Consider the following 16,113-nt stretch of genomic DNA (forward strand, 5'->3'; position numbering starts at 1 on the left):
ACTCAGCCCGTGGAGGAGCCACTGCCGCGCACTGCGGCCCCGGCCCGTAGTCACGCTGCTGTTTAACGGTGTTAATACCTCCCCCGCTCCAGTCAGACTAACACGGACGCAAGTGGCGGTTTTCAAGGCAGAGCACTGTGCACTGTTTTTTAAAGCTATTGAAATTCTTAGATTAAAACTAACCACCACAAATAGGTAAGAGGAAGAAATACCCACGTTAGAGTTGTAGGTTGTTCTTTAGGATGCACTTTGCGTAAAACAACTTGTTTGGTTGTCTTATGGTGGACTATTTAACAACTTGTTTGGTGGTCTTATGGTGGACTATTTAAAAGCCACTATGTGGCTTTGTAATCATATTATTGCTGGAATTAATATTGTCCATATGACAATAAACGCCGTCATATACACTACGTGCCATGTATAGATTCATATACAGTATACACACACATATACATATATAATATTATAAAGTGGGCCAGTCTGTCAGGAACTCCCGGGCCACTTTTTCTCCCCAGTCCGCCCCTGCCCCCCGGGGATGTGGCTACTGATGTCTAACACACATCACCTGACTTGTAATAGGACTGGATGTTTAAGTCCCTCCATGTTCATGATTGGTTGATGGTGGAGTGGGATTGACATTGATGACCATGTGGTGCCACCCATGTGACACATCATCAGTTGTGTGTCCTGGCATCCTCGGGTGTTTCGGCCATTTCCTCACAAGACACCCTCTGCCTGGGTTGGCCCACCACAGGCTGATCAAACCTGGGTGTGTGTCGCCTGGCGGCACAACCCGGTCATCTAGCAGTCCACATCGTGTCCCTGCGCTTGAGCCACAACCAGTGGCTGCTTTGGTCAGCTGCCATGGACAGTTCATTTATTGCCCTCTGTTGGGCCTGTCCTCTGATGCCAACTTCCTTCAGCAGTCCTGTTGTACTTCTGGACACAAATCCTCTGCAGCCCACCTCCACAGGACACACCTTCACATTCCAGCCCCGCCCCTCTGCTTCAGCTGCTAGATCGGCATACCGCAGTCTCTTCCTCTCGTATGCCTCACCGATCGCATCCTCCCATGGGACAGTAAGCTCCACGATGAAGGCACACTGGCAGGAATTGGACCATAGGACCAGGTTTAGGCGCAAGTTTGTCACTGCGATTTTGGGTGAAAAGTTGAGCCTCTGACTGAGGTCCACCCGCATTTGCCATGGGCTATGGTCAGTGGGCCTACCCCTAGAGGAGCTGACTCGGTCCCCCTTTTCTCCCCTTCCTGGACAAAGGGTGTCTTCCATGGGACAACAGATCGGGAATTTGGAGGCATGGCATTGGTGGTTACCCTTTTTTCCTCAAGTTTGGCAGATAAGCATTTCAGCACCTGGTTGTGGCACCAAGTGTACCTTCCTTGAATCAGCCTGGTCTACAACCCACCAAGATGTGCTTGAGGCTTGCGGAGACTGCACACAGGGGACAGGCTGGTTCCTCTCCATACCAGAGGTGTAAGTTGGTTGGAGAGGGCAGGACATCATATGTGGTCCTGATGATGAAACTAAACCTGTTGGCCTCCATGCTCCACAGCTCCTCCCATGTTATTCTCCTCCTCTCAACCCCCTCCCACTTCATCCATTGGCCTTGCTGTGCTTGGGAAACTGCTTTGACACACCTAGCTGCTTCCTCCTGATGGCGAACCTCCTCCACTACCATGTGACGTTGTTCGCTTGGATTGGCCATTTGCAATGTGGGTGTTGTTGCTTGCATGCCAAGACCACTCCTGCCATGCTGGACATGTCCTACTATATCTCGGTGCCTGAGGGCGGCCTTTGCCACTACAACTGCTACTGATGTTTTCCATTTCCTCCCTGTTGCAAGTGTTGGAGCTGCACCTCTGACAAGTGGATCCCGGGATTCAGTGAGGATCATTTCCAGCCTTTGGCACACTTATATTCCTCCACAAGGTTTGGGACTGGGAGGGAGAGGGCTCCATTACCATACAGGCCTATGCTACTAAAGCATTTGGGCAGTCCAAGCCACTTCCTCACCTGCACATTCACCAGCCTCTCCAGCTAGTTGACATGGGATAAAGTGACCTGGTAGATGGAGATTGGCCACATGAGGCGGGGCAGCAGTCCAAACTGAAAGCACCACAGTTTCATCTTTCCAGGGAGAGCAGGGCTATTGATTTGCCTGAGACCCCTGATGGTATCCTGCTTGAGTTGCTCCACCTGCTCCGAGTCTTTCAAATCAAATCAAATCAAATATATTTGTATAGCGCTTTTCACAACACATGTTGTCACAAAGCAGCTTTACAGGATTTACAATACTATGGGTCCAAATCCCTAATGAGCAAGCCAAAGGCGACAGTGGCGAGGAAAAACTCCCTAGATGGTGGGGATTAGGAAGAAACCTTGGGAGGACCAAGACTCAAAAGGGAACCCATCCTCCATTGGGCGGCCCATTAACACACAAATTACACAAAAACAAATTATACAGACTAATACACAAGTTACAAACAAATCACACAATCAGACTAAGTATAAGGTAACTATAATGAAAATTCTGGGTGTTGATATTGTCAATGTAAATGTCTTATGATGAACGCCAGGTTTTCATTCCATGTCGGAGTGATGATACTGGTATTGTAGGCTCCGACTGCAGTGTTACTCCCCAGGTGAACCTCAGAGAAGAAAGATATGTGATGTGGTAAATATGTAACAGATTAATCAAAGGCCAAAGTAAACAGATAAGTCTTTAGTCGAGATTTAAACATTGAGACTGTGTCTGAGTCCCGAATAGAGACAGGAAGATTATTCCACAATTGTGGAGCTTTAAAAGAAAAGGCTCTTCCACCTGCTGTGATCTTTTTGATCCTAGGAACAGTTAATAACCCTGCGTCCTGCGAGCGAAGTGAACGTGCTGGATTGTAATGATCAATAAGTTCACTAAGATAGTCTGGAGCTATGCCATGCAGTGTTTTATATGTTAATAAAAAGTATTTTATAATCAATACGGAATCTAACTGGCAGCCAGTGTAATGACAATAGTACGGGACTAATGTGATCAAACTTTTTAGTTTTTGTTAAAACTCGTGCTGCTGCGTTCTGAACCAGCTGGAGTTTGTTTATCGATTTACCAGAACATCCAGCTAGAAGACTATTGCAATAATCTAGACGAGAGGATATGAATGCATGGATTAGTTTTTCCACATCACTAGTATTTAATATGTTTCTAATTTTAGCAATGTTGCGTAAGTGAAAGAACGCTACCCTAGTTATATTATTAATGTGTGTATCGAACGAGAGATCTTTAAGGTCTGCACTGTACCAGCGGCCAAGACTTTTGATAGGATTGTCCTGATCTGTTGGTATTGGCTCGTTGTTGATATGGAACTTCTTATTAGCAAGCTGACCTTTGACTATAGAGATGCTGCGGGGTTTGCTGGGTTTGATCGCCATCCGTGCCCCTTCTCTGGAGTTTATCCAGTAGGCGTTTGGTGCATGCAGCTGTTGTTGTTATTGTTGTCATGTCATTCATGTAAGCCCTGATTGGAGGAAGACGCTGCCCGTTCTTCAATCGTTCCCCTCAGACTACCCATCACGATGCTCAGATGATGAGTTCCATTGCCATAGTAAACGCCAGTGGGGAAATGGTACAGCCGTCATAATGCCAACCTTGAGGTGCTGCCAGGCAGTTGTGCTATCCTGCGCTGTTACACAAAACTGCAGGTCCTGGAAGTAAGCTTTAACCAGCCTTGAACGCTGCCCACAACATCTCGTGAGGCACGGAACCAAAGGCATTGGCAAGATCTAGGAAGACCACGTATAGGTCTTTCTTCTTCTTCCTCGCCGTGAACAATGCAACACACAGCTAGAGACACGATACACAGCAGTGTTGCACAGAATATAGGGCCGGTCCAGGGTCATACCGAGAGAACAGAGTCCAGGAGGTTCAGGAGGGCTAGGCAGGCTACGTGGTCTAGGAGCAAAGGTCAGAACACAGGGAGACAATCACGGAGAGAGAACGCTCAGTACACGGCAATACTTCACAACCCAGGAGAGAGAGGCAGGCGTATAAATAGCAGGAATAAGGATGTGGCAATGAGCAGCAGGTGTAGCCAATCTCCCTAAGAGAGAGACTGAGTGTTGTTCCTAACAGTACAGTAATTCATGTCTGATTTATGATTTGTCATGCAGACAGTCAAAAACACAGAATTCCCAGGTCTGCTTTGACTTAAGAGTTTTGTATTTACTCCTTTGCAGATTAACTGGCTGTAACCTCACTGAGGAGTTTTGCAAATCACTTGCATCACCTCTACAAACAGAAAAATCCTCCCTGAAAGAGCTGGACTTCAGTTATAGCAACCTGCAGGATTCAGGAGTGGAGCAGCTCTCTGCTGGACTGAAGAGTTCACACTGTAACCTGGAGACACTCAGGTGAGATTATTGTGAGTTCGTTCTTGAATATAAATGTTAATATAACACAGAGAGGGATGAGGTAGGATGCTGAGGCACAAACTTTGAGTTTAGAAGATTTATTTTACACAGGGAACACAACACACAAAACACTAGCAGAACTGGGTCACAGACACACACACACACACACACACACACACACACACACACACACACACACACACACACACTTAAATACACCAATGTTGCACTTAAAACACACATGTGCAACACATACCATTGATGAGAAAAGAAACAGGTGAAATATAATACTGAGGAAGGCACACAAACACACACAAACACAAACACACATAGATAACACTGATGAACACAAACACAACACACACACACACACATAGATAACACTGATGAGCACAAACACACACACACACACACACACACACACACACACACACACACACACACACACACACACACACACACACACACAGTCCAGCCTGATGGAGGTGTCTAGTGCAGCCAACGTGACATTTAAACTGCAAATCGAATTAGGACAGTTTTACAAGAGCTAGTACATCTTCTTCTTTAAATGTTTCCAGTCATATTTTAACTAAAATTGTATCTGCTTCATTTTCTGTGATTCTATATCCTCTGACTGAAATACATTCTGCTTTGAATTTTCTCCTTTTCAGGTTGACTGGCTGTTATCTCTCTGTGGAGTCTTGTAGATATCTCACATCAGCTCTACAAACAGAAAATTCTTCCCTGAAACATCTGGACCTTAATAACAACAACTATCTGCAGGATTCAGGAGTGGAGCAGCTCTCTGCTGGACTGAAGAGTTCACACTGTAAACTGGAGACACTCAGGTGAGATTTCTGTGAATTAATTCTTGAATGGAAATGTTAAGGTGTGAAAGCACTATCATCTCTTGAAGAATTTAATACTTAATCTTTATTGCATCATTATCAACACCTAGTACTGCAGAAATATGACATCCTAAGGAGAAAGATGGTGGAATTTATCTGGTTACAGAACCATCATATATCACTGTTACATCACTGTTTGTTTATGTCAGTGGTTCTCAAACTTTTTCTATCATTCCCCACCTCAGAAGAAGGGGAAATTCCACGCCCCACGAACGGGGGGGGGGGGGGGGGGGGGGGGGGGGGGGTTGACAGGGGGGCGGCGGCGAACGTTTTAAACATCCGGGGCTTATGAAAACCGAACAGGCATTAAAACGACAGGCTTAAGCCTGGTTTATACTTGAGGCGTCGCGAACGAAAATGACGTAATCGCTGTGGCTCCGTCCGTGCGCGAGGGCCTCGCGCGCTGTCGATTCGCGAGGTCGTGCACCTCTCGAATTTTGTAACTTTGCATGCGCCACGCCTCAGCGCAATGAACAAAGTCATGTTTGCAGGATTCACACACCTTTATAAGCACTTGTACGTCACTTTCAAGGTCCATTTCAATATTTCCCAGCACGTTAAACTTAAATAAGTTGAATATTTATACATATACTCGAAATGATTCGAAATAATTCACTTTTTTCACATTATTAATCACATTATTTAATGGTTGTTTATTTTCAAAACGCCCAATCTTAACGTCTTCACGTTCTCTCATGTTTCGTCCTGGAATTACAAGAGGCTTGTATTTGTTATCGTAATACAAGATAACTGTTCAGTCAGACAGATATTTGTTGTGAAACGAAGTAGTTACAATTTCAAGCATTTTCAAGTACTTTAGCCTAAATTTCAGCACTTTCAAACCTGGAACACAAAGCAACATTAAAATTCATCAGGTAAATGTTCCTTCGTTTCTTTATACCACCACATATTGTTTCGGAGAACACGGCACGTGGAAAATATAAACGCTTCCACCGTTCGCGCAGGGTCGCGCGAGGTGGGTGGAGTCACGCGCTATGGTCACTCGCGAAAGTATAAACCAGGCTTTAGAAAGGTTCATTTCTTCCAATTGCTTGCGCCCCACCTGCAATACCCATGCACCCCACTAGTGGGGCGCGCCCCACACTTTGAAAAAAGCTGGGTTATGTGGATAATGTAATATTGTCAGTTACTCTCTCTATCGCCACTAGAGGTCCTCCTCCTCAGAGTACTGAGATCACCATGGATACTACCTCACTTGCTCCTCATTGTATTAGTTGATGTCTTATTTAGATCTACTTCACCCAGCATTCATTGTGAAGTATTGCCACTGTTGTGGTTTGTCATGTTCCAGTATCAGTGTTGTTCATGAACACATTCACATCCCTTTTACCACGTCCTGTTGTACCTCTGCTTGGTTTATATCTGCCTGCCTGGTTTTGACCTCGTTCTTATGGATTACTCTTTTGCCCTCATTAAACTTTTCTTACCAGAAAATGGACCTCTCTTGTGTTTGAGTGAGAATTGTATCATACTATCTATACCAATAGCATAAAACATCTTAATATTTCCTCATCTACATCATCACACTATTCTTGTGATTCCACATCCCCTGACTGAACTGTACTCTGTACTGTATTTACTCCTTTACAGATTAGCTGGGTGTGATCTCACTGTGAAGTCTTGTGAATATCTCACATCAAATATACAAACAGAAAACTCCCTGAAACATCTGGACCTTAATAACAACAACCTGCAGGATTCAGGAGTGAAGCAGCTCTCTGCTGGACTGAAGAGTTCACACTGTAAACTGGAGACACTCAGGTGAGATCTCTGTGAATAAATTTATTTTTTCTAGTCATACACCATAAACAGTGAACAAACTGTAGACTGTGTTGCTGAGACCAATATGATCAATATTCTGTTGTGTTCCTAAGACAACCTTTATTCTGCTGTTACTATGGAGTCAGTTTTAACTTCTCAAATGCCACCAGGTGTTTTCAAACAAATATATAACAACATAAATAAATAGTAAATTTGCTACTGCATGTGTAAGAAACTCTATACATTAAACTGAGACACACAACAGATACTTTTATGATGAGAAATTTACTGCCACCACTATTACACCAATATCAGTATTGGGCGTCCACCACTGTCCAATGAGGAGGGCAGGGAGTGCCCAGGTAGATTACCCAGAGTGCCTTGTGCCTCCCCGTAGTTTGTGATGTACGTAATTACATGTTTAATGTGTACATTCCCCTTTTGTGCTGTACATTTGATGTTTTATTTAGTCTGTCCCTTTTAGTTATTCTTTGTAGCATTAGTTACCATGTTGATGGTGAGTTTTGCTCATCTCCTCCCACTCATGTGCGGTGGTGTAATAGAGCCCAGTTCAGTCTGCCTGTTTACTGTGTGTGTGCCATGTTAAAGATTGAACTGTTTCAAATAAATAGATGTTACTGGAGCATAAAATGACTCATGTGTCTTCTCTACCACCAGTGCTACACTTTTCACTCTTTCTGTGTGATTTCAAATATTCAGTTTTAACTGAACTGAACTATTTTATTTACTCCTCCTTTGCAGACTGGCTGGCTGTCATCTCACTGTGGAGTCTTGCAAATCTCTCACACCTGCTCTACAAACAGAAAACTCCCTGAAACATCTGGACCTTAATAACAACAACCTGCAGGATTCAGGAGTGGAGCAGCTCTCTGCTGGACTGAAGAGTTCACACTGTAAACTGGAGATACTCAGGTGAGTTTTCTGTGAATTAATTCTTGAATGGACATGTTAATCTGTGAAGGCACTGTAGGGGTAATTTTATAAAGGTCAGGATGTCTTCTTCTTTACATATTTACAGGCATTAATAATTTTAGTGATCTTGACTGATGGCTGCACTCAATCTCCCTAGCTAACCAAAATGTAAGTGTAGGAGACATTCATCTTCAGATGGTGATATTTTAGTGAATCTACCAGGCAGCAGCCAACTTTAGTTGGAGAGAGAGTGTGTGTGTGTGTGTGTGTGTGTGTGTGTGTTTGAGAAAGAGAGAGGAAGAGAGAGAGAGAGATAGAGAGAGAGAGCATTCCTGCCACCACTACTTTAATAAGTAATAGAAATCAACAAATGTGGCATCTCTCTCTCCATGGGGTGCAGAGCCTCAATGATGAGCAAACCCAACACAGTGTGATGTCCTGCTGTCTGACTAGACAAAACTAAGAGAAAACACCCCAAAACAGAAAATGACCCTCACCCCCATCTGGCAGAAGTGGATACGTATATACCTTTATATGTCACAAAACACTGTACTACACCACACTTGCACAAATGACCTGGGTGAGTTGTACTAGGACAGAGTCAACTCTGTAAACTGAAGGTATAAATCTGTGTTCAATTACTACACCTGTGTGTGTTACCAGTCTGCGTTGTACTGTTGCAAATGATGAGGATGCTCAATTGGGTGAAGCCATTTAATCCCTGAACATGGGTTGATAAAATTATATTTAGAGTGGAATTAAATGTGGAGTCCGCCTACAGCATTGGAATTCTCTTCCCGCTGCTTCTCGCACAAAACACTGCTTCATCCATTTTTTAAATTTATATACATATACGAACGAAAAGTACACTCTGTGGCCACCACCGGTACTGCAGGTGGACAGGCTAGTCACGCTCTGGATCGCACATGCTAGCGGAACCACGAGGTGCACATAAAACATTCGAAATGCAGACAACTTAAAACACAAATATAATCAATTATCTGCACATGGGTTGATGAAATGACATTTAGAGTGGATTTAAATAAACAAAACAAATGCCTCATTATCAGTGTTGGGAAAATTACTTTAAAAAAGTAATTAGTTATAGTTACTCACTACTTGTTCAAAAAAGTAATTGAGTTAGTAACTGAATTACTCTATAAATAAAAGTAACTCATTACCAGGGAAAGTAACTATTTGCATTACAGTTTTAAAAAAGTTATATGCCAATGAATAAGGATTTTTTGAAAAAGCTGTTTTCAAAGTCAGTTGAAATGAGTAGATCAGAAAGGTGTTTACCTTTTGATATTTATTGCACATCAACAGACCAGTGCAGGATAAAATTCTTTAAAATCCCAAATCTTTGTTAAAAAAAAAAAGCAAAAGTAAACAGTTACACTATATAAAGTGCATTTACATCTATCAAATGAAATTAAATTCTCTCAACCTGAGACAACCTGGCGAATAACTTTTAATCATTTCTTGCTTGCTGTTTTCTCTTCACATTGTGTGTCTGTGTTTGTTGCTTGCTTGCGTTTTCTCTCTCTCCGTTTTACACTGTCCTCCCTTATGTCGTTATGTTCTCCTGGTTCTTAGTGTTGACTTGTAACTCCCGCGGTAGCCCAACTAAAAAGTAGCCCAAAAAAACGCACCCCGCCACTCCAGAATTTTTACCCGATTTTCCAACAGGCCCAATTTGGCGTGAAAACCGCGAACCTGGCAACTCTGGTCGTGTGTCACTGCCACGCATGTAAAAACACTGGCTCTGATTGGCTACCATAATGCTGCCTTAGCAAATAGCTTGTTAAGTTAAACAGGTGTTACACCGAGAACTGTGACCTATGCAATCTATCTATCTATCTATCGAGATCTGTTACTCCTCACTAGCCTGGGCAGCAGTCCGCTCGCATTACTGTTAGTATATCAATATATAGTAACGCACCGCTTTTAATGACCAGTAACGTCAACGGCGTTGTAACGACAGGAAAAGTAATTATTTATATTATCCCGTTACTGACAAAATGACGCCGTTACCTAATGCCGTTATTTTTAACGGCGTTATTCGCAACACTGCTTATTATAAATTGCACTTTCCAATACGAATACATTAAGGCCAACAAAAAAATACAAAACGATAACAGTGACATTACTAAGTAAAACATCACACAAATGCAATTTATAGATGATCTTACATATTATGATAAATTGATGTTAGATCTAAGACTTACAAAATAGTGCAAATATGGCTTTTAATAACTTTTCTCAGACCCACGATTATCCCACCTACCTGCAGCAATGGAATTCTCTTCCCGCTGCAGAAAAACCACAATGCAAAATCGTATAGTCCAATTACAAAATAAAAGTCTCAAACCATTTATGCAGGATTTATTTAACAATTTTTTAACACCGTTACATGTGCAGTCTATCCAGGGGCGGACTGGGGAGAAAAAGTGGCCCGGGAGTTCCTGACAGACTGGCCCACTATATCATATATATATGTGTGTGTGTGTGTGTGTGTGTGTGTGTGTGTATACTGTATATGAATCTGTACATGGCACGTAGTGTATATGACAGCTTTTATTGTCATACGGACAATATTACTTCCAGCAATAATATGATTACAAAGCCACATAGTGGCATAACAAAATAACTTAACAACTTGACCCTGACAAAATACAGGGGAAAACAACTGGAAAACGAATGAAACCAACATTGTTCACTCAGTGAGTAACCTCTGCAGCTTTTCAGCGCCACCTTTACATTTTGTGGTTTGTTTAGACCCTGGCTTAGACTGCTCCATCTTTACGGCAATGTGGACTTATTTTTTCACGTTTCAGTAGTGTGAACCGTGTGGCGGAGGGATCACATGATGAGTTAGACCCTCCGCAGTGTCAGTGTGCAACTGGCGTCTCTCTCTTGACTTGTCACTCGTGGGATACACACAGGGAGATATAATTAATGTGGCATTAGTATGGACAAGGCTTTTCCAGTTCCTGACTACTTGTATTAAGTGACACAGCTGCTGTATGTTTTCGTAGTCCGGCCCGGATTTTCTGAGACAAGTTGGCTTTTTTTCTGATCTCCGCTGCATACCGTCAGCCCGCATCAGCTGGCCCAGTCCGCGGCCCGGTCCAACTCGTTCATGTGTTTACAGGATCAGTCCGCGTCCGTGGTCCAACTCGTTCATGTGTTTACAGGCTCAGTCCGCGGCCGCGCTGAGCAGGTTAGTCTGACTGGAGCGGGGGAGGTAATAACACCATTAAACAGCAGCGTGACTACAGGCCGCAGTGCGCGGCAATGGCTCCTCCAGGGGCTGAGTTAAACCACCGGTGGCCCACTAACCCATTGGCATTGGTAATGTATGCCCGTCCTTCCCTGAGTCTATCTATTATATATTATCAGACTACAGTTCTGGAGTGTTTGTAGTTTCACTATATCTGTAGTTTGGTAGCAGCAGAGTTTGTTTGGGTGTGTTGGGACACTAGTGTATGACACCAGAATGATCAGAAACACCATAACAGTGCAACATGCAGTCATAACGTCACAATGTTCCTAGTATTTACATAGTATTTCCAAGTATTTCCCAGTGTAACACAGTGAAGATTAGTGAAAAATTTGTGATTTTCCTTATTTTTATGATCATCTAAAACCGAGAGCACAACACCATTACAACAATGTTGTCTAGAAATAAAATAATAACCTTGTTTCAAGGAATAACCTTGTTTGGTGAGATATAATCAAGTGGTCTGTTTATTTTTATAAATAAAATAAAATGCAAAAAGGTGCAATTATTAAACTCTCCATAAGCTTTTAAAACTGTAGAATTTAAATTCATCAAAGGCAGTATCGTAATCAATGAAAAGGAAACTTAAACTAACTTGACTTGAAACTAGCGATGGCATTTTGATCGACAATTTTATTATTTGAGTGACAGTAAATTTACCCAATCAAATATTTTGTTGGGCGGGGCCATGACCAGAGATGTAATGATGTAACTTCAGTGGCCAATAGCATTAAGAGAGCTGTTTAGACTTACTGAGGTGAACTGTAGGAGATCATGAAAATATGTATTTTATACAAAGTCTGTCTAATTTTGCTAGCTAATTGTATTTGTCAGATTTGTCTCAGTTTTTTGTCTATGTATCCCCAGGTTAGCTAGTCTTGTGAATATAAGACACAGATGTATAAGAGTTTACTGTCTCTATTTACCTCAGAGATTCAGATATTAGCATTAGCATCACAGTCAGGGAATCAGCCGCGTTAGTTCTGGGGATGTTGAACCTCTTTAATAGCGGATACTTCTAAGATAGCGTGATGGGGTAAGAGTCAATATAAGTTTATTAATTATTATGACTAACGGTACTAGTTAGTAGTTTTATTGACGACGTTGGTCAAGGGACGACGAGCTGACCGATAGCGCCCTGATATCATGAGGGATAACGACATCCCGCCTCGCGAGTGCTGGTTCACCGCTCGGTAGCTGCACAATCTACCGGGGATGCGGGATGATTCACTGAGTGAACCGGCGTTCACCACCCACGGCAGGACGAGGAGAGACAACAAGTTCAGTTGTGTCAGATATTTAACTGGTTCAGATTAATGAGTGTAAGGACATAGGACTCCACCAGACCCGCAGCGTTTGATTATATTATTAGAGGAGGTGGAGGTGAGGTGATCATTCTGATCATTAGTGTGGAATAAGGGCTAAAAATGTGTTATGACATACAAATAATATGTGAGTTGATTCATATGATTAATGTTAATGTGGTTTATAATGTAGGTTTGTGTTTAGAGAACTTTGTGTTGGTCTCCACTCACTGAGTGTCACATATCAGGAGTTTATATCATCATATTAGTGAGAAGAAAGTAATAGTGGGTGAGTTAATCTAAATTGAGAGCCACCATTTTAACTGGGGAGACCCAAACCCATGACTCCAGGAAACCGCACCACACCCCCTATAGAGGGGCTACACCTGCTTGGTTTATTTAGGGTTTGTAGGACTCAAAATGAACCTTCAACGTTACTCTGAAATATTCATCAATCACCATTTTTACAATATACTATTAATTTAAATTATTTTACATTTACACAACCCACAGGTGATCACAGTATTAGTAAATCAGTCAAAGTTATTAGCAGAGGTTTAAAGATGCTCTGGTTTATCCTGTATCACCTCCTTGAGAACTGGGTTTATTATCTCCACAGACACACTGCTGCAACCATATGGGTTAATGACAAACACTGACACCTGGTGGTCATTTTGAGTATAGTCATTTTTATTATGTAGTTGTGTTCTCCAAACACAATATCTAAATGTTATAAAAATTACCTGCATGATCATTAATAAAAACTAATGTCTATATTATAATATTTGTTGTGTTAGCTGTAGAGTGTATAGTAATATCTGTTGTATCTACTTGCAGTCTGGCTCTCTGTAATCTTGGGGAAAATCTGGCATCAGTTTTGCAACTGGAAAAATCCCCCCTGAGGGAACTGGACCTTAGTAACAACGACCTGAACAATTCAGGAGTGGAGCAGCTCTCTGTTGGACTGAAGAGTTCACACTGTAAACTGGAGACACTCAGGTGAGATTTGTTATATTCAACAGAGATTCTTCTTGGTTGGTCCTGTAGCTCTGACCTCCATCACCATGAAATGTTTTGAGAGTTCAGTCATGCAGCATATTAGACCCTCCTGCCTCCTACTTTGATCCCCTTCAATAATCATATAATGTAAATAGATCTGGTGAGGACGCTGTATCCAGTGAACTACACGTGACTCTCACACATCTAGAGAACAAAGACATGTCAGGATGTTTATCTACATCAGCTCCACTTTCAATACCGTCATTACACAACAGCTCACAGAGAAGCTGGTCACTCTGGGCCTCCACACACCACTCTGCAGCTGTGTACTGTACCTTCTTACACACACACCACAGTCAGTGAGAACAGAGAACAGAACATCCAGCAGCATCACACTGAGCAGCGTCTCCCCCAGGACTGTGTGTTCACACCTCTCCTGTTCACATTACTCACACATGACTGTGTGTTCACACCTCTCCTGTTCACATTACTCACACATGACTGTGTGTTCACACCTCTCCTGTTTACATTACTCACACATGACTGTGTGTTCACACCTCTCCTGTTCACATTACTCACACATGACTGTGTGTTCACACCCCTCTTGTTCACATTACTCACACATGACTGTGTGTTCACACCTCTCCTGTTCACATTACTCACACATGACTGTGTGTTCACACCTCTCCTGTTCACATTACTCACACATGACCGTGTGCTCACACCTCTCCTGTTCACATTACTCACACATGACCGTGTGTTCACACCTCTCCTGTTCACATTACTCACACATGACTGTGTGTTCACACCTCTCCTGTTCACATTACTCACACATGACTGTGTGTTCACACCTCTCCTGTTCACATTACTCAACTCAACTCAACTCAACTCAACTTTATTTATATAGCACTTTACAAAACAGCATCAACCGAACCAAAGTGCTTTACAGAGTGTGCAATTAGTTAAAAAAACAAGAAGAACAAAATACAATAAAAACACAGACCACTATAAATATTCTAATACATACTATATAAAACAACACCTCATAAGATACCCAAGTCTCATGTGGAGTTAAAAGCCAAGGAATAAAAATGTGTTTTAAGACGAGTTTTAAAAACAGTGAGAGATGGGGCCTGTCTAACATGGATAGGTAGGACGTTCCACAGTTTAGGTGCAGCAGTTGAGAAAGCTCGATCCCCTCTGAGCTTGCGCTTTGCCCTCGGCACCTTCAGGAGCAACTGATCAGCTGACCTGAGGCACCGAGTGGGAGCGTGTGGATGTAGAAGCTCAGAGAGGTAAGGTGGGGCAAGACCATTTAATGCCTTAAAAACAAATAAAAGAATCTTAAAATGAATTCTAAAATGCACGGGCAGCCAGTGGAGGGAGGCCAGAACAGGAGTTATGTGCTCCCTCTTACACACTCCAGTCAGCAGTCTGGCAGCAGCATTCTGTACCAACTGGAGTCGCTTGAGGGAGGACTGGCTAACTCCAAAATAAAGTGCATTACAGTAATCCAGCCGTGATGTAATAAATGCATGGATTACTGTTTCAAAGTGCTCACATGGGAGGATATTCTTCACCTTAGCCAGCTGCCTCAGTTGGAAAAAGCTGGACTTCACTACTGCACCGATTTGCCTATCCAATTTAAAATCACTGTCCATTTTAAAACCCAGATTACAAATGGTTGACTTCTTATATGATGACAAGGGGACCAGGTCAACAGGGGGGACTTCACAGGGACCACTGGGACCAAACATCATTACTTCAGTCTTGTTTTCGTTAAAATTTAAAAAGTTTAACGCCATCCAGGCTTTAACGTCTTCAAAACATAAAAGCAGTGTTTTAAAAGAACATGCATCGTTTCTCTTCAGTGGCATGTAAATCTGGCTGTCATCGGCATAACAATGAAAGGAGACGCCATGTTTTCTAAAAATGGAACCCAGAGGGAGGAGATAAAAAGAGAAAAGGAGAGGTCCTAAAATTGAGCCTTGAGGAACACCGTATAAAAGGGGAGCTGAGGATGATTCAGAGCCAGCATAACTTACGCACAGAGTTCTGTCTGTCAAGTATGACTTTAGCCACTCCAGTGCAATGCCACCAATGCCCACTATGTGCTGCAGCCGAGAGATTAAAATATTATGATCCACCGTATCAAAAGCTGCAGTAAGATCGAGTAAAATGAGAATCACATGCTCACCCGAGTCAGTTGATAAAAGAATATCATTAAAAACCCTAATCAATGCAGTTTCTGTACTATGTAGGGTTTTAAAACCAGACTGAAAAACCTCAAGGATTTTATGCTCGTCCATAAAAATTTTTACTTGGGTGTAAACAATTTTCTCTAAAATCTTAGAAATAAAAGGCAGCTTGGAAATGGGCCTATAGTTAGACAGAGCGGTCTGATCAAAGCCAGGTTTTTTGAGCAGGGGCTGCACTTCTGCATGTTTAAAACTCACAGGTACAACACCGGAGGACAGACT

At 42.5% G+C, this 16,113-nt stretch overlaps 1 protein-coding gene across 2 annotated transcripts in view; it reads left to right on the forward strand.

Annotated features, from left to right (window-relative positions):
- LOC143491208 (ribonuclease inhibitor-like) overlaps positions 1 to 16,113 on the forward strand; it is a 64,482-nt gene that overhangs the window by 24,147 nt on the left and 24,222 nt on the right. The window contains exons 6-8 of one of the 2 annotated variants that reach the window (XM_076990024.1): positions 4,251 to 4,424; positions 5,096 to 5,272; positions 6,944 to 7,114. In XM_076990024.1, coding sequence (XP_076846139.1) covers positions 4,251 to 4,424; positions 5,096 to 5,272; positions 6,944 to 7,114 — 522 coding nt within the window. The remainder of the gene's footprint in view (positions 1 to 4,250; positions 4,425 to 5,095; positions 5,273 to 6,943; positions 7,115 to 16,113) is intronic. The other variant, XM_076990025.1, reaches the window with a different exon arrangement.

The sequence above is a fragment of the Brachyhypopomus gauderio genome, unplaced genomic scaffold (genome assembly GCF_052324685.1).
Source record: "Brachyhypopomus gauderio isolate BG-103 unplaced genomic scaffold, BGAUD_0.2 sc72, whole genome shotgun sequence".
Lineage (NCBI taxonomy): Eukaryota > Metazoa > Chordata > Actinopteri > Gymnotiformes > Hypopomidae > Brachyhypopomus > Brachyhypopomus gauderio.